At 34.9% G+C, this 23,513-nt stretch overlaps 1 protein-coding gene across 1 annotated transcript in view; it reads left to right on the plus strand.

Moving 5' to 3' along the window:
* LOC149795524 (uncharacterized) overlaps positions 1-23,513 on the plus strand; it is a 48,048-nt gene that overhangs the window by 10,624 nt on the left and 13,911 nt on the right. Inside the window, exons 5-8 of the mRNA XM_089965331.1 lie at positions 2,885-3,020; positions 4,867-5,601; positions 14,763-14,882; positions 22,101-22,323. Coding sequence (XP_089821457.1) covers positions 2,885-3,020; positions 4,867-5,601; positions 14,763-14,882; positions 22,101-22,323 — 1,214 coding nt within the window. The remainder of the gene's footprint in view (positions 1-2,884; positions 3,021-4,866; positions 5,602-14,762; positions 14,883-22,100; positions 22,324-23,513) is intronic.

Raw genomic sequence — 23,513 nt, forward strand, 5'->3', positions numbered from 1 at the left:
TGATCCTTTATGGAGAAATGGACCTAATAATCATTTGTATTGTATTCTGTTTTAAAAGTTGTTAATATTGCTAATTATTTTATATTATTAAAGTAATATGGTTATCAGTGATATACTAATGAATATATTAGTATTTGATATAATAATATAGTAGTAAGATTGTTTTGAAAGCTAATAAACCACTCCTGCCAGATATGTATTGTTCATACTTTGCTAAATGTCTTGCTTCCACATTTTCTTGGTTCATTTTTTACCAAATGAGGTTCAGTCTTTAGCAACAGTTTGGATAGGGTGATGGTGAGCAGATTTTGTTAATATTTCTTAATTACAGTATGTACTTGCTTTTAAGTCAAGTCAAACAGCAAACAACAAAAGATCCTGATCTGCCATGGCATAATGCACATGCAGAGCAGGGTCTGTGTTGTTTATTCCACCAAATACTCCTTACAAATTGCACAGACCCAGATCTGCTGGTGCATTATGTGATGGGAGATCTGGGTCTGTGCAGCCTGCATTTTGGGCTCATCCTTTTAGTGAGTATATTTGTTACTGTTCCTTGGCAATTTACCATATACATCCCAATGGTCTGTGGATACTATTGTTGACTTTCTTTGTGATTAGATGTTTTCTGTATGACAAATATGCTTGACTGGGGACCTTTAACCTAATGTTTAATTGATTTTTTTTGCTTGGGGACTTTTAACCTAATACTTTATTACTGTTTGACTGGGGACATTCAGTTTAATACTTCATTAATGTTGAAAGATTTTCACATATAGTGGATTTTAATAACATTTGGTGTGAAGTTTTATTCCAGCAAGACTTCTGATTACCATATATACTTGCTTATACGTTGAGTCTAACTGCATACAATATAGACCCTGCTTTGGCATTACACCATGCTCTGGGACATGAGGTTCTGTGTTGTTGGAGGGGCCCTGAGTGGCCGAGTGGTCTAAAGCGTTCTCCATTACGGATCACTGCCATCTCACCTCTGTCTGCATGGGTTCAAGTCCAGGATTCGGCAAATGTGGATATGTGAGAAAGCATGCCAGTAGCTTCTCGTGGGTCAGTGGTTCTTCCCTGGGTTTTCCCGGGTTCTTCCTCCACCATTAATACTGGCCGCCATGCATAGCCTATCGTGTGCTGAAAAATAGCATTAAACCCACAACAACAACAATAACTGTGTTGTTGGTTGTAGTGATTACTCCAAACAAACTATGTAAACCCAGATCTACCAGCATATAATGTGATGGCAGATCTGGATCTGTGCTGTTTGTACTTGGACTCAATATTTAACTGAATATATACAATATTATGGATGATATGCAGTTTTACCAGTTTTGTAAGTACCATAACCTTTGACTTAAACCAATTGTGAACACACTAACAGCCACATTTTTCATTGACATGAATTGTATTTAGCACAAAGCTTTATTCTTTCACGAATTTTGATACTGTTTATGTATGTGTGTGATTTGGATTTTTAACATAGCTTTAACAATTTGTCAGTCATATTGCTTCAGTATCTGCATTGTGACAGTTTATAGTGATGTCTAGCACTGGGGCATTGTGCCGCAGACATGTACCATGATGTCCCACCCAGTCACATTATCTTGACACCAGGTTGACCAGTCTTAACACTAACTTCTTAATGCTGAGCACCAAGTGAGACAGCTGTTAGTACCATTTTTTGTAAGTGTTTGGCATGACTCGTTCAGGGATTGAACCACAACCTCCTGCATCCGAGGCAGATGCTCTAACCACTAGGCCACCAGAGCAGTAATTTTGATGCTGCATATAAAGAGTGGAATTTGTAGATTTTTTTATGACTAGTATTTAATGATTCCATTTAAAATTTTCATTAACTTAATGAGCTTATTTTGGTCAATAATGAATTACTTCAAAGTTCTCAAAGTATTTCAGTCATTGTGAATCATTTACAGAGTTATAGCCTGTCAGGTACTAAGAATACTTTTCAGAATGATATACTAATAATACATATCATATTGATATACTAAGAATACTTATCACAGTGATATGCTGTGAATACATATCACAGTGATATACTAAGAATACATATTCCAGTGATATACTAAGAATACATATTACGGTGACATACTATGAATGTTTATTAAAGTGGGGGCCCTGAGTAGCCGAGTGGTCTAAAGTGCAGACCATTATGGATCACTGCCATCTCACCTCTGTTGACATGGGTTTGAGTCTTGAGCTCAGCCATTAATGGTATGTGAGAAAGCTTGCCAGTAGTTTCTCGTGGGTTGGTGGTTCTTTTCAGGGTTTTCATGGGTTCTTCCTCCACTATTTATACTGGATGCCATGTATAGCCTATCTTGTGCTGAAAAATGACATTTAGCGCTACAACAACAACAACTTATCACAGTGATATGTGAAGCTTATATACCTAGATATCGACTGCTCCAATGGTCTAGTGGTTAGAGCATCCACCTCATGCGGGAGGTTGTGGGATCAATCCCTGGCCAAGTTATACCAAAGACTTACAAAAATGGTACTAACAGCTGCCTCGCTTGGCGCTCAGCATTAAGAGCTTAGTGTTAGGACTGGTTGGCCTGGTGTCAGGATAATGTGACTGGGTGAGACATCATGCTACATGTCTGTGGCATGATGCAATGGTGCTAGACATCACTATAAACTGTCACACTGCAGACATCATAGCAATATGACTTCAAAATTGCTAAAGCTACATTAAAAATTCAAATCACACACACACTACACCTAGATATCAGTAGCCATTAACAATTTAGTTGCAACTAATATAATATTTGCATGTACAGGATATTCAGAACATGAATGTGTTTTATCTTAACATGACTGTTGTTTTTATTATGACCATTTTCTTCTCCAGATTTTATAGGTTCTAAAGGAGGCAGGAAGACCCCTCAGGATCAGCTGCAAACTATTTCAGAGGGTCTTACCCCAGCCCCCAGACCAAGATTTCCAAGTCCATCAGATAAAACACATTCTAGGGAGTCCACTCCAAGGTTACCCATAATCACCTTTTATGTTATAGCTCAGTAGAGTGCTTACTATGCAACCTTGATAGTTTGGTTTCATTTCTGTTAGCGATTTATGTTATGATTACGATCACCTTACACTCTGTTCAATAAAGTTCACTCAGCATGTAAGATCTAAAGGCATCACCATAAAAAGATGCAGGTTACCCTTTGTATACAGTCACAGTTGAGTTGTCATGGAGGAAAGTTGCTCTCTATCGTGAACCGACTGGCTTATAAGACACTGCATGGCACAATATTGTTACAAAATCTGTGAACAAAAAAAAAAAACATAATGCAGAATGAATGCAAAGTAAATAGTGGATGAACTCAAATGAAATTTTGATTGGAATTTGAAGGAAATGCAGAATTATGACTGATAAATGTAATGTGAATGCATTCATTAATGGATCTAAAGGTCTATTTACACATAGTTCAGGCTGCCACTAAATTTCCATGGTTGAAAGTCCTTTTGCTTGATAATTTTGCATCAGAGTCTGTGTAATTAATGATTTTTGTGAAATTGCACTGACAGCCCCATTGAAGTAATGAGACATCATCACCAGTAGTGATATTGGTACAGTTTTTTTTTTAATGAAATCAATTTAGAAATAAAATTTGGTGACTAATACTGTACAACTAAACTTTTACATTTCTTGCTGTTATGGTTATGTTTGATTTATTGTAAATTAAATGCTTTTTTTTTTTTTACATTTTATGCATTTTTTATATGTTGAAGCAAACATAGAACAAGACAAACTATGAGAGCAATAGTTCTCTCCCTTTAACACTATCATAATTGGAAATCTCAACTTTGGTAAATATATTCCAAGTGGAGAACAATGAAAGGAAATGGTGAGCTAATGTGATAGCTGCAAAATTAGAATACATTTATGAGAACTTAGACAAAAGAAATATGACAAGATGACAGCTGGAATGTAGACATGAATGGTATGCAAACTAAAATGCCAATGAAGTGCAGTGAAGCACATGTAAAATGTGAACAAATGCAGACTTGATCATATTGGCATTTTGAGGATCTTTAATTATCTGCTGTTCCTTTTATCTCATTATTGTCTTACATTTTTTGTTATTCACACCTTATTTGAAACATTTCGGTGACTTATTTCCATCTACTTAATCAATCAAAGTTCATACAAAGTTTTGCTTTGATCTTTAAAGTTATAAGTTATCATTTTATCACATCTCACCACATTTTGGCTACAATACAAACCAACAAACAAAATATCTAAACTCACATTGCTTTCCACATGAACCAAGTATTTATGAACGACTCTGGCAAGTTTCTATCCTGGAGATGGTGGTGGGATGCATTTAAAAAAGAGAACAGCAATATAATCTGCAATAATTCATGAGTTTAATTTGCGGTGCTTACTTGCTCTAAAGAAGAAGGATGGGGAGGGTATCAATAACTTGCTTGTTAAAATTTTAATAATCCATGTAATATCAGATATATTAAGGCCTTGTAAAATAATCTTGACCGAAGTAAACAAACATTTCACATTCACTGTGAAAAACTGATGAAAGCTTGATCAGGTATGTTTCCATTTGCTGCCATTGTTTCCTATCTTGATAAATTTAGATTGGTAACCTGAATAATATTTCTTGACAATGAATACTCAGAATACACTGAAGTTTCTGGTTTGAAATGCACAGCCTAAAAACATGAGGTGACACACGCAGGTCACAAAATCACTCTCTTTAAAGCCTCTTTTGCTATGTATTTTGTGTGGATTTGTGTTTTTTTGATGAGTTATCAATATTTGTCTGAAAGTGTTCAGAATTTATGAATTACTCACTTTCAATATTGCAGGACACTTTCTGTAAGTTCTTCACCCAGATCTGACCAGCAAACACCCAGAATAACTCCAAGAATCAAGCCAAAAACTGATTTGTTTGGTAAAACAGAACAAGTTGAAGTCAGCCTTGAAAGTGATGATGAGAAAAAGAACACAGCTGCCAGAAATCGGCGTAGATTTCCTGATTCGAAAGCATCAGAGAAGAAGGACCCTTTTTCCAAAGAGCCATCTCCATTTGTTGGGAGAAAGACACCCATTGATCAAAAGACACTTCCAGGACGACAATCACCTACTGGGCGACAAACACCTACTGGACGACAAACACCTACTGGGCGACAAACACCTACAGAGCAACAGACACCCATTAGGCAACAAACACCATCTGGGAGACTTACACCAGGGCAAAAATTTGTAATGGGTAGGAAAACACCAGACATTGAGACAAATAAAGAAAAAGAGGTTGAAAAGAAAAGGTTTACAAAAGAGCCATCTGTTCTTGATTTTCTACAAGAGGACATACAATCACAAAAAAAGAAAACACCATCTCGGTTTGATAAGAAAGAAAGAGAGAAACCTCTACAGAAATCTGAATCCAATGATTCTATTACAGAGGAGCTTGCGCCCTCCAAGTTGCGCAAACAGCAGAAAAGCCCATCCTTTGACAGAACAGGATCGGAGAGTTCTCTTTGTGATGAGATAGAGAAGGATCCTATCATAGCCAGAGAACCTGAGAAGCCAACAAGTCAAAAGTCAGTTCTCGTTTTTTTATTTATTTTCATATATACATATATGTATGTACAAACATGAAACATTTATAAGCTATGCAGATGCATTTCTTTGGCATTTGTGTTTTAAGCTGAAATGTCACTGTTTATTATTTATCATCTTAGTGTGGACGATTCATAGATTTATCTAGTGCCAGCCTTTAAGCTAGGATACTCATCATTTATCATTTATCTCATTCTTTACCTTTTTCATATTTCTTTAGGATTTGCATGTAACTACTTGTGTATTCATTAGCATCTCATCATTATCTCCACAGACCTTTTTTTTTTAAAGTCATACATTTCGTTGTCTAAAGTCATCTATGAATACACAGAACATGAAAGTTATGAGAGAGCCTGACAAGTAGTTATTTCTCCAGTTGTTATTAAATCTGAGGGACAGTTGTTTCAATTTCCAAATTTGTTTTGCATTGAAATTTCAATAATGTAAAATGAAACAAGCAGAATACATGCTTTATATTTGTGTAATTTATTCACAGTGAATGTCATCTGCTTTGTTGTTGTTCTTGTTGTTGTTGTAGGGTTTAATGCCATTTTTCAGCACAAGATAGGCTATACATGGCATCCAGTATTGATGGTGGAGGAAGAACCCGGGGGAAAGCCCCCGGAAAGTACCACCAACCCACAAGAAGCTACTGGCAAGCCTTCTGTTTTGTGGGCAGGTGAGAGAGAGAGCATGTGGAAAGCAGGTTAGGGCTGTTCCAGTAAAATATGCATGGGACCCAGGGAAGGCACTTTTAATATAGAATATTCACCTACTTATGCAATTCAGAATTTTTGAACTCTTCAGGTGCTCTAAGTACCCTAGCATATATTTTTGTTTTAAAAAGTGCCTTCCCTGAGTACCATGTTTGTTTTAAAAAGTGCCTTCCCTGAGTACCATGTTTGTTTTAAAAAGTGCCTTCCCTGAGGACCATGTTTGTTTAAATGGAATAGCCATTATAAAAAAATTTAAGTTTCAAGTCAGAAAATAAATGTATTTTTAGTGTGTTATTTTGGCTATTTAAATGTATTACGCAAGATATATTTATAGCAGATGTATTCAGATATCACTAAATATGCATTTTGACACGTTACAAATTTTTAAAGTGAAAAAAAAATGGTGAAAATGTATCATGCAGATGAATGTTGAAAAAAGAACAAAAAGGGACAAAGTTGCCAAAACAGATGTTCCACACTGTCCAGTCTCACCTGCATCGATGTACTGATTTAAGCTCCTGCCAAAACTTTTGCAAAAGAGAATCACACAAACTTTGACACTGTCACCATCGTCAAAGCTGGAAAGCTGATAACTTTATCTCAGTCGGTTGTGGAGACAACTGGACTTCTAAGGCATCATTGAAAGTGATATAAGTGTGTATGTTTGTGAGAGAGAGTTGCTTTAAACCCACAACAACAACACCATTGAACTAAGAAGTACATATGCTTTTTCAAAATTCACTTCCAGGTGAATGTTTTTCATGAAAAGTTTGAACAGTACTTATTTTCGTCATAACTTTTAGTTTCAAAATCAACAAGATTAATTAATTAATTTATTATTAATTAGGATTTCAATGTCAGAATGAAAGATAGAGTGCTTGTTGAAAACTCAGTTAAAATTGGTTGAAATTATGAAACTACCCGGCTTTTTCTGATATTTCAGGAGAGCCATTCACTAATCTGTCAAATTAATATGTTAACATCCCAAGAAAATGGATGTATGCTTGCAAAAAAATAAATACAACCTCGCTTGAATCTTTTATGTAATTTTCATAAAATAAGTAAGATTAAATTCATTATATCTATGAGATAGAGTTGTATGGACAGAAGTCTGATCTCAGTGGCTATAAACTTATGTGCCAAAAGTCTGTTATTTCATGCTCAGAAATGAGAATGCAAGTATTTATGAAAACACTCTGCTGTGTGTGTGGTTTTCAAGTATTCATGAAAACACTCTGTTGTGTGTGTTATTTTCAAGAAAACCACAGTTAACAATTTTTTGGGTTAACTGCTTTAGCCACACAATCATAGCACTAAATGACAGTTCTGTTTTGAGAGAAAGAGATGTTAACTTGAAGAGCCCAACTTGTGTTCATGTGTTTCAGTCTTTCTTTTATATAATAAAAGCCCAATCAGTTACAGAATGACAAGTAAGGAAGCTTTATTTATATCCAGAGTTGCTTTAGTGTTACTCTCTGACATCAAAAGTTTATCTCTGTGCAGACATCTTTAATGTGTTTTGAACAGCATGGGTTTTTTATATTCACCATCACAATTATTAAAAGCATAAACACCTCTACTTAAGTACCAGAAGAATGAAGTTTATTGGTACAATATTTTACCTGATTTTATTTAAATGAAATTCAAACATAATGCATGTGCTGTCTTTACAATAGGTGCTGCTTCCAGCTTGAAAGTGAGAAGTTTAGATTGATCTCTATTGGGAAAAGGAATAATTGATGAAATGTGCCTAATTTACAGCCAGCACAAATACATAAGAAAAGAATATACAAAGAGTTCTTATATTTTACCACTGAATTTCCAATTATGTGCTAACCCTCAAGAAATAATGGTGGTACATGTATATGGTATCAACAGTAGCAGTTTTGTAGTACTCAGTCCTGGATGAAATTCTGATGCATTGGGGTCTTCTGTAAAATTTGTCAAGGACCTGACATCAGAAAGTTTTCTGTGCAGAGGCTCTCGATGCTAATAGTCAACCTGGGGAAAGGTGTCATTTATTGTATGTGAGGCTATGGAACTGAAATATTACTTGCTGGTGTATAACCAAACAGTTGATTGCAGAACTGTTATGACTTTCACATATGAAACTTAATTATGGTTCAAAAGTAAAAACAAAATGGGGCATAGGCATAGAAAATTTCATGTACTGAAACTCATTTACTCACATAGAAAACTGCATGTACATAAAACATAAATACTCACAGAGAACTGTATGTACATAAAACATAAATACTCACCGAGAGAACTGCATGTACCCCTCAAAGATCAATACTCACTTAAAAAACTGCATGTTCCTCAGTCATAAATATTCACATAGAGAACTGCATGAATCTGAGACAAATATTCACACAGAGAACTGCAGGCACTGAAACATAAATATTGAACATCGAGAACTGTATTTCAAAACAAATACTCACATGGAGAACTGTATATACTTCAAACATAAATATTCACATGGAGAACTGCATATACTTCAAACATAAATACTCACATGGAGAACTGCATATACTTCAAACATGAATACTGACATAGAGAACTGCATATACTTCAAACATAAATATTCACATGGAGAACTGCATATACTTCAAACATAAATACTCATGTGGAGAACTGCATATACTTCAAACATGAATACTGACATGGAGAACTGTATATACTTCAAACATAAATACTGACATAGAGAACTGCATATACTTCAAACATAAATACATGGAGAACTGCATATACTTCAAACATAAATACTGACATAGAGAACTGCATATACTTCAAACATAAATACATGGAGAACTGCATATACTTCAGACATAAATACTCGTGGAGAACTGCATATAATTCAAACATAAATACTCACATGGAGAACTGCATGCTCCTCAGACATAAATACTCACATAGAGAAATACATCTTAAATGGGAAGATTCTATCATGTGTATTTGTAATTTACTGCTTGCAAAACTTGTGTTCCTTTGGTAAGTATTTTTAAATGTACAATGTACACACAAGGACAAAGTTTTCTATTTTTGGCAGTCATGCACTCAAGTCTTGTGACCCTACCCCCTTGATGTAAACTGACTCTAACTATAAACAAAATCAATTATATATGGTAAACAGAGTTACCATACTGTAGCTTTCAGATATATAATCATTTTCTCACTACCATGGCCAAGAATGTGCTGGTGTGCCATATGAACCTTTACAGACTTATTGCAAAACACCTCTTAAACCATATGACCATTTTCAAGCTGTATCTAGGATAAAACTTTGTCATGCCAATAATGATTATATAATGCAAATAGTTTGTTTGGTTCAGTTTATTAGCAACTATATTTAGAATTTTTCCTGGGGCCCTGAGAGGCCATGTGATCTATAGTGCTAACCATATGAATCACTGCCATCTCACCTCTGTTTATGTGGGTTTCAATCTCTTGCTCAACAATTGTGGGTATGTGAGAAAGCTTACCAGTAGCTTCCCATCGATCAGTGGTTCTTCCTGGGGTTTTCCCCATGTTTTTCCTCCACCAGTTATACTGGTTGCTATGTATAGCCTATTTTGTGCTGAAAAACAGCATTAAACCCCATAACAACAACAAAACATTCCCTTCCTAACTACAGTGGAATTTAATTTTGTCAAATATTAAAGTCTAAATGTCTAAGACACTAGCTTTTGCAATCATGCAAAAACGTTTCTTTTTCATTTGATACATTTGATACTGATAATTTTTTCCCCCCAGTTGTGTGAAAGTGAGTAGTTTCTCAAATAAGGGAAGTATCTCATTTCAGTCCGAGAGAAACCGATATATCTTTATTAGAATAGCAACTTTACTGTATGAAATACATATTGGCACCAGTTTTTTTACCTGCTTTGGTCACTAATAAGTTCACTCAGTAATGTGTACTTGACCCATTATATGGTCTCTTACTGGATGAAAAAAGTTGTTTAATTTCCACAGAAAATTTACTGGTTTACTAGTTCCCACTTTATGGTAAGTTTATGCAATGCTTTTTGCTCATTGTATATTATTACAGACCAGGAAGACTTAGCTAATTTCAATAAATATTAATGTTGTTACTGGTGTTTCTTTCAGATCAAGGTTTTTGTGATGCAAGACTGATTTCACCTGCTCTGTTGCTAAAATGTTCATATAAATAACATGTACCTGACCTATTTGTGAATTCTGTGACTCACTGTCTAATATTACAGGCTAATAGTCACAAAATGTAGCTATTTGCATTGTTTATTAATATCAACTTGACAGTAAGTTTATGTGATACTGGATGTATTCACTATCAGAGACTATGGTTTTGCTGTGCATTTACAGGTGTCAACACTATGGGCAGAATTTACGGTTTTGCTGTGCATTTACAGGTGTCAACACTATGGGTAGAATTTACAGTTTTGCTGTGCATTTACAGGTGTCAACACTATGGGCAGACCTTATGGTTTTGCTGTGCGTTTACAGGTGTCAACACTATGGGCAGACCTTATGGTTTTGCTGTGCGTTTACAGGTGTCAACACTATGGGCAGACCTTATGGTTTTCCTTTGCGTTTACAGGTGTCAACACTATGGGAAGACCTTACAGTTTTGCTGTGCGTTTACAGGTGTCAACACTATGGGCAGACCTTACGGTTTTGCTGGGCTATAGCGTTGACTAGACATAGAATATAGTTTAAGGGAAAGTGAATAAGCACACCTGCAGAGAGGAGATTATCATTAGTATTGCCTTTGATACTTCCTTAATGTCTTCTGGCAGAACTGAAAGTGGCGATTTCACTGGTGCAGCAAGTCACACGTAGCTCTGCCTTTACCTCTTCAACTGGAACAAACAGTTTTGGTGGTACTGTTAGAGCTAATTCTGCCTTGATATGATGGCCCCATCTATGAGATTTGATACAGACTGACATCAGTCAACACCAGCTCAGATGATGCCTCAGCTTGTATTGACTGGTTACAGGGATCACCTAACCCATTCCAGCATCATGATCTTGGCATCGGAAGGAAAGAAATGACAGCCATGTTCCGTCATGAGCAGGCTTTTTATAAGATATGGGTCATTTATAGTGTACACCAAATCCAATCAAACCTACATCTGTGCCTGAGGGGACTGCTTACATGATGCAATTTGTATGCATCCCATCACGGCAGACCTTCACAGAGAACAGTCCATCCAGTATAGTGCCATTGTATAGCTATGTCAATCCATGACCAGTTTCTACCCTGCTCCCCTGTTGATATTATGCAATTGCTGACCTACATCAAATGCTTCCAGGACTGCCCATTATGACTTACTATTATTGTACTGGTTATTGTAACTTTTCATTCCCAGTACCCCAGACCAAGGACAGTAAGGTCAGCAATTGGTATTATGACCAGGGCACCAAAAGAACAGAAACGGTGGCTCTATTCTTGCAGGACTGCACTCTGACACCAGATGTGGCTCAGAACCTGGCAACACCAATTCCACCTTTGTATTGTCAAGAGGACAGGTCATGGTGATCTAAATATCATGTGTTATGTCTATCATAACAATGACTTCAGAATTGCAGATCACATGGTCTCAGTTCAGTGTGAAACACATATCAGTCCATGGCAAAATAGTACTACAGTGCCTAGGTACCACTACAGCCTAAAATAGTACTACATTGCCTAGGTACCACTACAGGCCAGAATAGTACTACAGTGCCTAGGTACCACTACAGGCCAGAATAGTACTACAGTGCCTAGGTACCACTACAGGCCAGAATAGCACTACAATACCAAGGTACCATTACAGCCTAAAATAGTACTACATTACCTAGGTACCACTACAGGCCAGAATAGTACTACAGTGCCTAAGTACCACTACAGGCCCGAAAAGCACTACAGTACCTAGGTAACATTACAGCCTAAAAAAGTACAATAGTGCTAAGGTACCACTACAGGCCAAAATAGTACTACAGTGCCTAAGTACCACTACAGGCCAGAAAAGCACTACAGTACCTAGGTACCATCACAGCCTAAAATAGTACAACAGTGGCTAAGTACCACTACAGACCAGAATAGTACTAAGGTGCCTAAGTACCACTACAAGCCCATGTTTTTGTATTTACAACTGATGGTTCTTGTCTCCATAAAGTCATAATTATTGTCTGATACATGTATATATGTGAACATTTTACTCAAGCCTTTAGTGGTCCAGACAAGTACATACACACAGCGTTCATTATTCATGCCGTAATGTTGAAGTTTGTAGAGAAGTTAAAGCTACTAAAATCATATTGCTCTTTTGTGTAAGAACCGTATGAAAATGGGTAACAGGATAGGGCGTACTTATTTTATTGTACATGCAGTCACATTAGTCTTTTAATCTCCACCATGATACCTGATAAAACTTAATTTCAGACATTTTTTTAATTAAAATTTGTAAAAAATATTAGAGGAAAAGACTTCATTTTTGAGACTTTATTTTATACCCCAAACAGGTTTCATTCAATTTCAGATCTAATTAAATTGCAAATACACACAAAAGAAATACCACAATGAAATTTTTGTCTCTGTTTTCATTAATTTCATTCCTTATCTTTGGTTGTTCAGTCATTTATTGCTAATTGTTTATCATTATGGTTTTATTACATACCATTTATGGATTATTGTATATCATTTATCATTTATTATCTGTTGTTTGGCATTTAATTTTTTTGCTCTGCAATGTTTTACACATAACTCTTGTAATTTATTCTATGTTCATTTGTTATTTGTTTAATGTTTATTTTCTGTTTGTTCTTGATTCCATTTGGAATTTAAAGGGTACAAAATATTTCAGGCTCTGTTCTGTATAATATATAGTACGTCAGTCTATGTATATATATATATATATATATATATATATATAGAGAGAGAGAGAGAGAGAGAGAGAGAGAGAGCATCAGCTTTCTGTGGAATTAAAATTCACTTCTGGGAGTGCAAGACAAATTTATGAATTTTTTTACTGACTATTAAAGATGAATTAAACGAATACTTAAAACAAATCTCAACAGCACAGTTCACATTTTGACAATATGCTGGGCAGCAAAACTAAACTATCAAGGTACTGCTTTTGTAGTTGCAGTGATACACACACACACACACACACACACACACAAAACTGTTCAGTATTAGGGCTAATATGGCAGAAAGGTGGACATTTAAATTTTGAATGACTCATGAGCCCCTAGTCAGCAATGCCAACAGATGAAATACATAAACAGCTCACTGTAAACTATGTAACAATTAATTGCTATTAATAATAAATAAACTTTTCAAGTAATTTCTGGATATACATTTTTCAATTACACTTCATTCATAAATTAATAAATTAATTTGGCCTGTCAACAAATGCCTTCTTTATTTCATTGTATGAGAGCTAATGTCTAAATATGAGAGTCTCTTTTCAGTGAGTAGTCCCTTGTACTCATTTTTATTCATTTCTCTCTTCTTCTATTCCTCCTTCCTCTTCCCTCCTGCACCCTTCCTCTGCTGCTCCTTGTACTCCTCCTTTCTGCACCCCTTCAATACCAATTCTTGTTCTTCCTCCTTCCCTCTCTTGAGAGTTTATTGCTGTCTTTTATGTGCATCCTGGGAGCTTCCTCTAGAAGCTGTCTATTTCATTCCCAGTTCAATTCCTTTTCACCCTTTTTTATGAGTCTTGTTCGTTCAGAGTGGGCTTTTCTCCCAGAATTCTTTCTGATACTTCACTGTGTCCTCCACTCCTTTCAAATGTCAGGAAACCACTGATTAATTTTACACAGGTACGACTAGATATTTCATTGTCCCCTTTACTGACTGAGACACTAGCTCCTATTACTGGTAGATTTTTTAATTCCAATTGGCTAGTATGCCTTGTTTGATAGTTGGCAGCGCTTAGCACAAATCTTCTTACATGTAACTGTGAGCACAGTAATTTTGCCATCTTTGCGACACAAGAGCTTAAATCCCTTTGAAGCAACTAGCCAACTCAATTATCTAATTACTAAATAAACACATAGCTGGCCATCTGTTGTTGGCCTCACACCCTTTAGCCAACTGTCATAAACTTATGAAACCCTTTAGCCAGCAAGAAAATTAAAACCATGACCATAAAGATCGAACATGCTGAAGTTGTGTTCTTTCCCATTATTCAAGCTAAACGTCAATCATCCTTAATTTAAATATATTTCTCTTTTCTAAATCTGTGTCTATAGTATGATGTTTTAAAGGTGATGACTTTCCAAGTTGAAGTAGGATATACCAAGCTTTAATTGATAAGTAATGCATTATTCTTAATACAGTTATAAGAAAAGATATAAGAAACTTAAATATTTATACTCATTGCCTGTCCTGGTCTTATATAAAATTGAACTGTGGATCACTGATGCAGGAATCAAAAGTTTTCTGGATATCTTTTCAGGCCTGCTAAGCAGAGGTCAGAGACCGGAGCTAATGAAAATGCAATCAGAACTGTGGAGGAAGCACAGAATAAAGAAACATTGTTGAAACTAATTCAACCTGAGGAGAAGAAGAAAAAAAGGCATGTTCTGAAAAATTCTGATTACATTGTTAGATTATGATTGCTTAGGATTACAGTAAACTTAAGGTGATATTTTGGGGTTATTTATTTGTGATTTGTTCCATGTTTTCACAATATAAATGTAATGTTCAAAAGGAATGTAAGAAATTCAGGCTTCTAAAGAGAAGTATTAATAACTAAATTTAAATGTGATTTAGTTTTAATGAAGTGGATTAGCAGAAGTAAAACACTTTTAGTTTCACTTTTTGCATAAAATAACCAGACCTGTATGAATTGATAAAACATTCTGCATGATCTTTGGTGTAAAATAACCAGGCTTGTATGAATCGATAAAACACTCTGTATGATCTTTCGGCGTAGGATGATCAGGCCTGTATTAATCGATGAAACACTCTGTATGATCTTTTGGTATAGAATGATCAGGCCTGTATGAATCGATAAAACACTCTGCATGATCTCTTGCTGTAGAATAATCAGGCCTGTATGAACTGATAAAATGCTTAGCATGATCTCTTGGTGTAGAATGATCAGGCCTGTATTAATCAATAAAACACTCTGGATGATCTTTTGGTGTAGAATGATCAGGCCTGTATGAATCAATAAAACACTCTGTATGATCTTTTTGAGTAGAATGATCAGGCCTGTATGAATCGATAAAACATTCTGTATGATCTTTTTGAGTAGAATGATCAGGCCTGTATGAATCGATAAAACACACTGCATGATCTTTTGGTGTAAAATAATCAGGCCTGTATGAACTGATAAAACACTCTGCATGATCTCTTGGTGTAGAATGATCAGGCCTGTATTAATCGATAAAACACTCTGTATGATCTTTTGGTGTACAATAATCAGGCCTGTATGAATCGATAAAACACTCTGTATGATCTTTTGGTGTAGAATGATCAGGCCTGTATGAATCGATAAAACATTCTGTATGATCTTTTTTAGTAGAATGATCAGGCCTGTATGAATCGATAAAACACACTGCATGATCTTTTGGTGTAAAATAATCAGGCCTGTATGAATCAATAAAACATTCTGTATGATCTTTTGATGTAGAATGATCAGGCCTGTATGAATCGATAAAACACACTGCATGATCTTTTGGTGTAAAATAATCAGGCCTGTATAAATTGATAAAACATTCTGTATGATCTTTTGATGTAGAATGATCAGGCCTGTATGAATCGATAAAACACACTGCATGATCTTTTGGTGTAAAATAATCAGGCCTGTATGAATCGATAAAACATTCTGTATGATCTTTTGATGTAGAATGATCAGGCCTGTATGAATTGATAAAACACACTGCATGATCTTTTGGTGTAAAATAATCAGGCCTGTATGAATTGATAAAACACTCTGTATGATCTTTTGGTGTAGAATAATCAGGCCTGTATGAATCGATAAAACACTCTGCATGATCTTTTGGTGTAAAATAATCAGGCCTGTATGAATCAATAAAACATTCTGTATGATCTTTTGGTGTAGAATAATCAGACCTGTATGAATTGATAAAACACTCTGTATGATCTTTTGGCGTAGAATAATCAGGCCTGTATGAATTGATAAAACGTTCTGTATGATCTTTTGGTGTAGAATGATCAGGCCTGTATGAATCAATAAAACACTCTGCATAATCTTTTGGTGTAAAATAATCAGGCCTGTATGAATCAATAAAAGACACTGCATGATCTTTTGGTGTAGAATAATCAGGCCTGTATGAATCAATAAAACATTCTGCATGATCTTTTGGTGTAGAATGATCAGGCCTGTATGAATCGATAAAACATTCTGTATGATCTTTTGGTATAAAATAATCAGGCCTGTATGAATCGATAAAACATTCTGTATGATCTTTTGATGTAGAATGATCAGGCCTGTATGAATTGATAAAACACACTGCATGATCTTTTGGTGTAAAATAATCAGGCCTGTATGAATCGATAAAACACTCTGTATGATCTTTTGGCGTAGAATAATCAGGCCTGTATGAATCAATAAAACACTCTGTATGATCTTTTGATGTAGAATGATCAGGCCTGTATGAATCGATAAAACATTCTGTATGATCTTTTTGAGTAGAATGATCAGGCCTGTATGAATCGATAAAACACACTGCATGATCTTTTGGTGTAAAATAATCAGGCCTGTATGAATCGATAAAACATTCTGTATGATCTTTTGATGTAGAATGATCAGGCCTGTATGAATTGATAAAACACACTGCATGGTCTTTTGGTGTAAAATAATCAGGCCTGTATGAATCGATAAAACACTGTATGATCTTTTGGCGTAGAATAATCAGGCCTGTATGAATCGATAAAACACTCTGCATGATCTTTTGGTGTAAAATAATCAGGCCTGTATGAATCAATAAAACATTCTGTATGATCTTTTGGTGTAGAATAATCAGACCTGTATGAATTGATAAAACACTCTGTATGATCTTTTGGCGTAGAATAATCAGGCCTGTATGAATTGATAAAACGTTCTGTATGATCTTTTGGTGTAGAATGATCAGGCCTGTATGAATCAATAAAACACTCTGCATAATCTTTTGGTATAAAATAATCAGGCCTGTATGAATCAATAAAAGACACTGCATGATCTTTTGGTGTAGAATAATCAGGCCTGTATGAATCAATAAAACATTCTGCATGATCTTTTGGTGTAGAATGATCAGGCCTGTATGAATCGATAAAACATTCTGTATGATCTTTTGGTATAAAATAATCAGGCCTGTATGAATCGATAAAACATTCTGTATGATCTTTTGATGTAGAATGATCAGGCCTGTATGAATTGATAAAACACACTGCATGATCTTTTGGTGTAAAATAATCAGGCCTGTATGAATCGATAAAAGACTCTGTATGATCTTTTGGCATAGAATAATCAGGCCTGTATGAATCGATAAAACACTCTGTATGATCTTTTGATGTAGAATGATCAGGCCTGTATGAATCGATAAAACATTCTGTATGATCTTTTTGAGTAGAATGATCAGGCCTGTGTGAATCGATAAAACACACTGCATGATCTTTTGGTGTAAAATAATCAGGCCTGTATGAATCGATAAAACATTCTGTATGATCTTTTGATGTAGAATGATCAGGCCTGTATGAATTGATAAAACACACTGCATGATCTTTTGGTGTAAAATAATCAGGCCTGTATAAATTGATAAAACATTCTGTATGATCTTTTGATGTAGAATGATCAGGCCTGTATGAATCGATAAAACACACTGCATGATCTTTTGGTGTAAAATAATCAGGCCTGTATGAATCGATAAAACATTCTGTATGATCTTTTGATGTAGAATGATCAGGCCTGTATGAATCGATAAAACACACTGCATGATCTTTTGGTGTAAAATAATCAGGCCTGTATGAATCGATAAAACACTCTGTATGATCTTTTGGCATAGAATAATCAGGCCTGTATGAATCGATAAAACACTCTGCATGATCTTTTGGTGTAAAATAATCAGGCCTGTATGAATCAATAAAACATTCTGTATGATCTTTTGGTGTAGAATAATCAGGCCTGTATGAATTGATAAAACACTCTGTATGATCTTTTGGCGTAGAATAATCAGGCCTGTATGAATCAATAAAACACTCTGCATAATCTTTTGGTGTAAAATAATCAGGCCTGTATAAATCAATAAAACATTCTGTATGATCTTTTGGTGTAGAATAATCAGGCCTGTATGAATTGATAAAACACTCTGTATGATCTTTTGGCGTAGAATAATCAGGCCTGTATGAATTGATAAAACGTTCTGTATGATCTTTTGGTGTAGAATGATCAGGCCTGTATGAATCAATAAAACACTCTGCATAATCTTTTGGTGTAAAATAATCAGGCCTGTATGAATCAATAAAAGACACTGCATGATCTTTTGGTGTAGAATAATCAGGCCTGTATGAATCAATAAAACATTCTGCATGATCTTTTGGTGTAGAATGATCAGGCCTGTATGAATCGATAAAACATTCTGTATGATCTTTTGGTGTAAAATAATCAGGCCTGTATGAATTGATAAAACATTCTGTATGATCTTTTGGTGTAAAATAATCAGGCCTGTATGAATCAATAAAACATTCTGTATGATATTTTGGTGTAGAATGATCAGGCCTGAATGAATCGATAAACACACTGCATGATCTTTTTGTGTAGAATAATCAGGCCTGTATAAATTGATAAAACATTCTGTATGATCTTCTGGTGTAGAATGATCAGGCCTGTAACATTCTGTATGATATTTTGGTGTACAATGATCAGGCCTGTATGAATCAATAAATCACACTGCATGATCTTTCGGTGTAAAATAATCAGGCCTGTATGAATCAATAAAACATTCTGCATGATCTTTTGGTGTAGAATAATCAGGCCTGTATTAATTAATACAAAACATATGTTATAACAGTATTTTTCACCAAATGCAAATTATAGCATATTTTAGCAATTTTTAAAACCTTACAAATATAAAATTTCACATATTTTTCTCTCCGACTTGGATATCTTCAACAAAGTAAGGAGGAATGTTAACAAGAATTTCAAGATATTCACATGCAAACTTTGCCAACAACTTATGAACACTCCATTAAATATCATCAAAGAACTTTGCCAACAACATATGAATATTCAATTAAATAGCATCATATAATTTTATGATGTCTTATGAAATCTAAAGTATTGAAATTCAGAAATATATGTAAGAATTTGGCAGTGTAGACAGACTTGTTTCTACCTTGAACCTTTAAAACTCTGGTATAAGTACAAAACTGCTGTAATTGTGATCTTTTCAGTGTAGACAGAATAGTTTGTACCTAGAGCTCTTAAACTATCATGCAAGTACAAAATCTTCTGTAACAGGGATCTTTGCTGTGTAGACAGTCTAGTTTCTTCATAGAGCTTTAAAACTATGGTGTTAGCTAGATCTGAATTGGTGTCAGCACAAAATCTGCTGTAACAATGATAATAGAGTGTGACCCTGCTATAACACAGTAGTTGGGAGCCATAGAACCCGACCGTGTTATAGACTGAACCGTGTTATAAGCAACCAGGTAAGTTAGCAGAAGAAAATGTACCCAAAAAATTGGGGGTGGGGATTTGGGTAATAAATGCGGGCAGTAAAATACATGCTTCATCGGCAGAGTTACCATCTTAATTTGATGTATATTAAATGAGAAATACACCTGTAGTGAGAACAAAGACATTTATAATAGTTTACTTTATTTAGAGAACCATGAATTGGTACATATGTGTGAATCCTGTTTATATATAAATGTCTAATGTATAGCATGAATAGAGTATCAAACACCGTGTACTCGCCCGCGAACCTCATCATATACATTGAATCCAAAATACAAGTGATTCCATCTAAAATATGCATACACACAGCTTTGAAATATTCATTATTTTTGTAACAGGTCATATTGGTCTGAATTCAGTGGAAAAGCTTAGCACAATCACATAACAAGTGATGAAGCACATTTACTTTTCAGTACGTTCCAAGTTGGTGAAAGTTAGCTTGCGTTTCAAGCTGCTGTTTGTAGCGTTTAGTAAGCATAACATTTTTCCATACAAAAAGGAAACTCTCACAGCACAGTTAACATGTTCCAGTCATGTTGGAAATTACAAAAATCCATCAGATTCCATCACTTTTATTTAAGTTTGGTACTGACTTCCCTTGAAGAAAAGTTCTTTGCTGTTATTGAAAGATTGTAGTCTGCTTTCTTTGATGAAGGGTGCATGCGCTATTGAAGTCACTGCTAAAGGACATGTTTGGAGAACCAAACAAATGCCCATTTCTTATTGTGGCGGCAACATCAAATAATTGTATTGCATGACTGAGGCTGATTTTTTTTCTTCCATTTACTGAGTATGTTTTCATAACAATCAGTGCTTCAAAGGTAATCTGTTTCCTTTGAAATTTCAGCAAACTATTTTATCTGGGTACATTTTTAAAAAGGAATTGGCCATCGTTTGGACTATTCTAGTTACTGTCATTCCATGCCTATTGAATAAACCAATAAGTAAGATGTAATTTTTTTTTTACATTTGTGGTAACAGCGTGATGCTGCCTTCCACACATGCGTCTGAAAATTAAGAAAGGTTCAACAGACGATAGAGATGCAGGTGTTCCGATGACAGGGATTATTACAGAAAATGTGCGTGTTCTGAAGGATTTAATTCTGAGTGAAAAGAAGAGGAATTTTACTTACCATCCACATACAAATGTCAGTCTTTGTAAATATATTAATTACCAGCGAGTAGCCGAAAATCCGATGAAAGATAGATTATGAGATAATACTTCACCTGGTTGATCTCCGTTACCAGAAATGTCAACAACAAAAAAGTGGATATTTCACAACACACAGAACTCATGCTAGATGTCAAGATAAGCGGATTATGATATAACAATGCGCTGTTTAGATGGTTTGTCAATATGAACAAAGAATTTTTGTATGTAACAGTAGATAAATTTCAGTGCATTTTATATCCAGTTTGCAGCTAACTTTCATGGGGCCTCTGAATTTCTGCACTCCAAGCCAATGGTTGCATATAAAAGTTTAAACAGCCAACAATGTCGCCAATAAAAAAAGACACATGGTATGTTTTGCAGCCAATAAGGACAAACAATCCAAGTTTGCAACACTGGTGAAGACCTACGCGATCCCAGAATAAACATTTTATGCATTTTTTTCCGTACTTTTAAGAAGAAAAAAATACTTTTTCATGTATGAGAAAAATACATATAAAATTTCAGGAGCCAAGCCATGATCTTCTTCTATTATTCATATGTGATCTCTTCCCCAAAATGATAAACTTTTTAGGTTTTGTTTTTTTACTTTTTAAGAAAGAATTTTGTATGCACAAGAAAAATACATGTATAAGAAATTTCAGGAGCCACGCCATGACCGTGTTATATCCGAATTCGTGTTATAATGGAGCGCGCTATAGCAGGGTCACATTGTATATGCAGTATTCTAAGCCAAATTCTGATGTCAGAAGATATGTAAAAGTTTCAGATGGCTAATGCAGTCTGTTACCTCGAAGGTTTTGATTTGATCCTACTCAAAACTTACAATTGCAAAAATTATGGCTACACAGTGATGAAAATCTTAAGTCTAACAATACTATATTTTTGACATGTATACCAATTACTATTATAGACATGTATACCAATTACTATTATAGATCTCAGGATGACAGTGACATAAAGCGCCCAAAGCCACGACATTCTCTTCCTGGATCGGCAAAATCTTCTCAAATAAATCTTGACACAGAGGCATTTAACAGTACCATGTCCATCAGGCAGGCAATTTATGAAGAATGGAGGAGAGAAAAGAAGAAAAAGACATTGAAGGAGCTTGAAGAGAAAAGAAAGAAAGAGGCTGAATTGGAGATGAAAAAGAAAAAGGTATTAGTAGTGGTAGTAAACATTTATCTGGGCAATTACAAAACATCATGAGTTTTTTCCTTGGCCATTACAAAAAATGTTCATAGGCTGTTACAAAACTTTCCTGGGCCTTTGCAATACTGTCTTAACACAAAAATTGAACTCCATGCTAAACTTTTAACAAGTTGTGATCTTTTACAACTTCTTAGAGCCAGGTTAGAGTCATGACAGTTTCAGACATATCTTATTTTTCCAATTTCTACATGCTTGCCATGATATTGTGAACCCAGAGGATTAGTTTTTAAAGTTTGTACTGGACATTTTGATTCAAGGTACATTATTTTTATTAGATGGGTTTGTGGCATGGTTTTTTCATAACCAGTCTTGTCATATTTTTGTTTATTTCCAGTGTTTCCTCAACTGGAACACAGAGAATGAGGTCTTGAAATTGTCACAAAAGTACTGATTCTTATTTTATCCTAAAGTTGGTTATTCTCAATTTCTTATTCAGTACTGGTCTCAAAGTTGGTCATATTCAGTATCTCTCTTAAGTTGGTAATACTCATCATCTATCTTAAAGCTGGTAATGCACAATACTTGTCATAAAACTGGTACTTTTCAGTACCTGTCTTAAAGTTGGTAATATCTAGTATATATCTTCAAGTTGGCAATACCTAGCATCTATCTTAAAGTTGGTAATGCTTAGGATCTGTCTTAAACTTTGTAATACTCAGTATTTGTCTTATAATCTGATAATACTCAATATCTGTCATAAACTTGGTAATATTCAGTGTAAGTCTTAAACTTGGTAATATTCAATATAAGCCTTATAAACTTGATGATACTCAGTATCTGTCTTAAACTTAGTAATACTCAGAATCTGTCTTAAACTTGGTAATACTCAGTATATGTCTTAAACTTGATAATACTCAGTATATGTCTTAAACTTAGTAATACTCAGTATATGTCTTAAACTTGATAATACTCAGTATATGTCTTAAACTTATAATACTCAGTATATGTCTTAAACTTATAATACTCAGTATATGTCTTAAACTTGATAATACTCAGTATATGTCTTAAACTTGATAATACTCAGTATCTGTCTTAAACTTGGTAATATTCAGTATAAGTTTTAAAACGTTGATAATACTCAGAATGTGTTTTAAAGTTGGTGTGTGTGTGTGTGTTTTGGGTTTTTAACTTAGCTT

Source organism: Sinohyriopsis cumingii, chromosome 7 (assembly GCF_028554795.1).
Source record: "Sinohyriopsis cumingii isolate HCF-2022 chromosome 7, ASM2855479v2, whole genome shotgun sequence".
NCBI lineage: Eukaryota > Metazoa > Mollusca > Bivalvia > Unionida > Unionidae > Sinohyriopsis > Sinohyriopsis cumingii.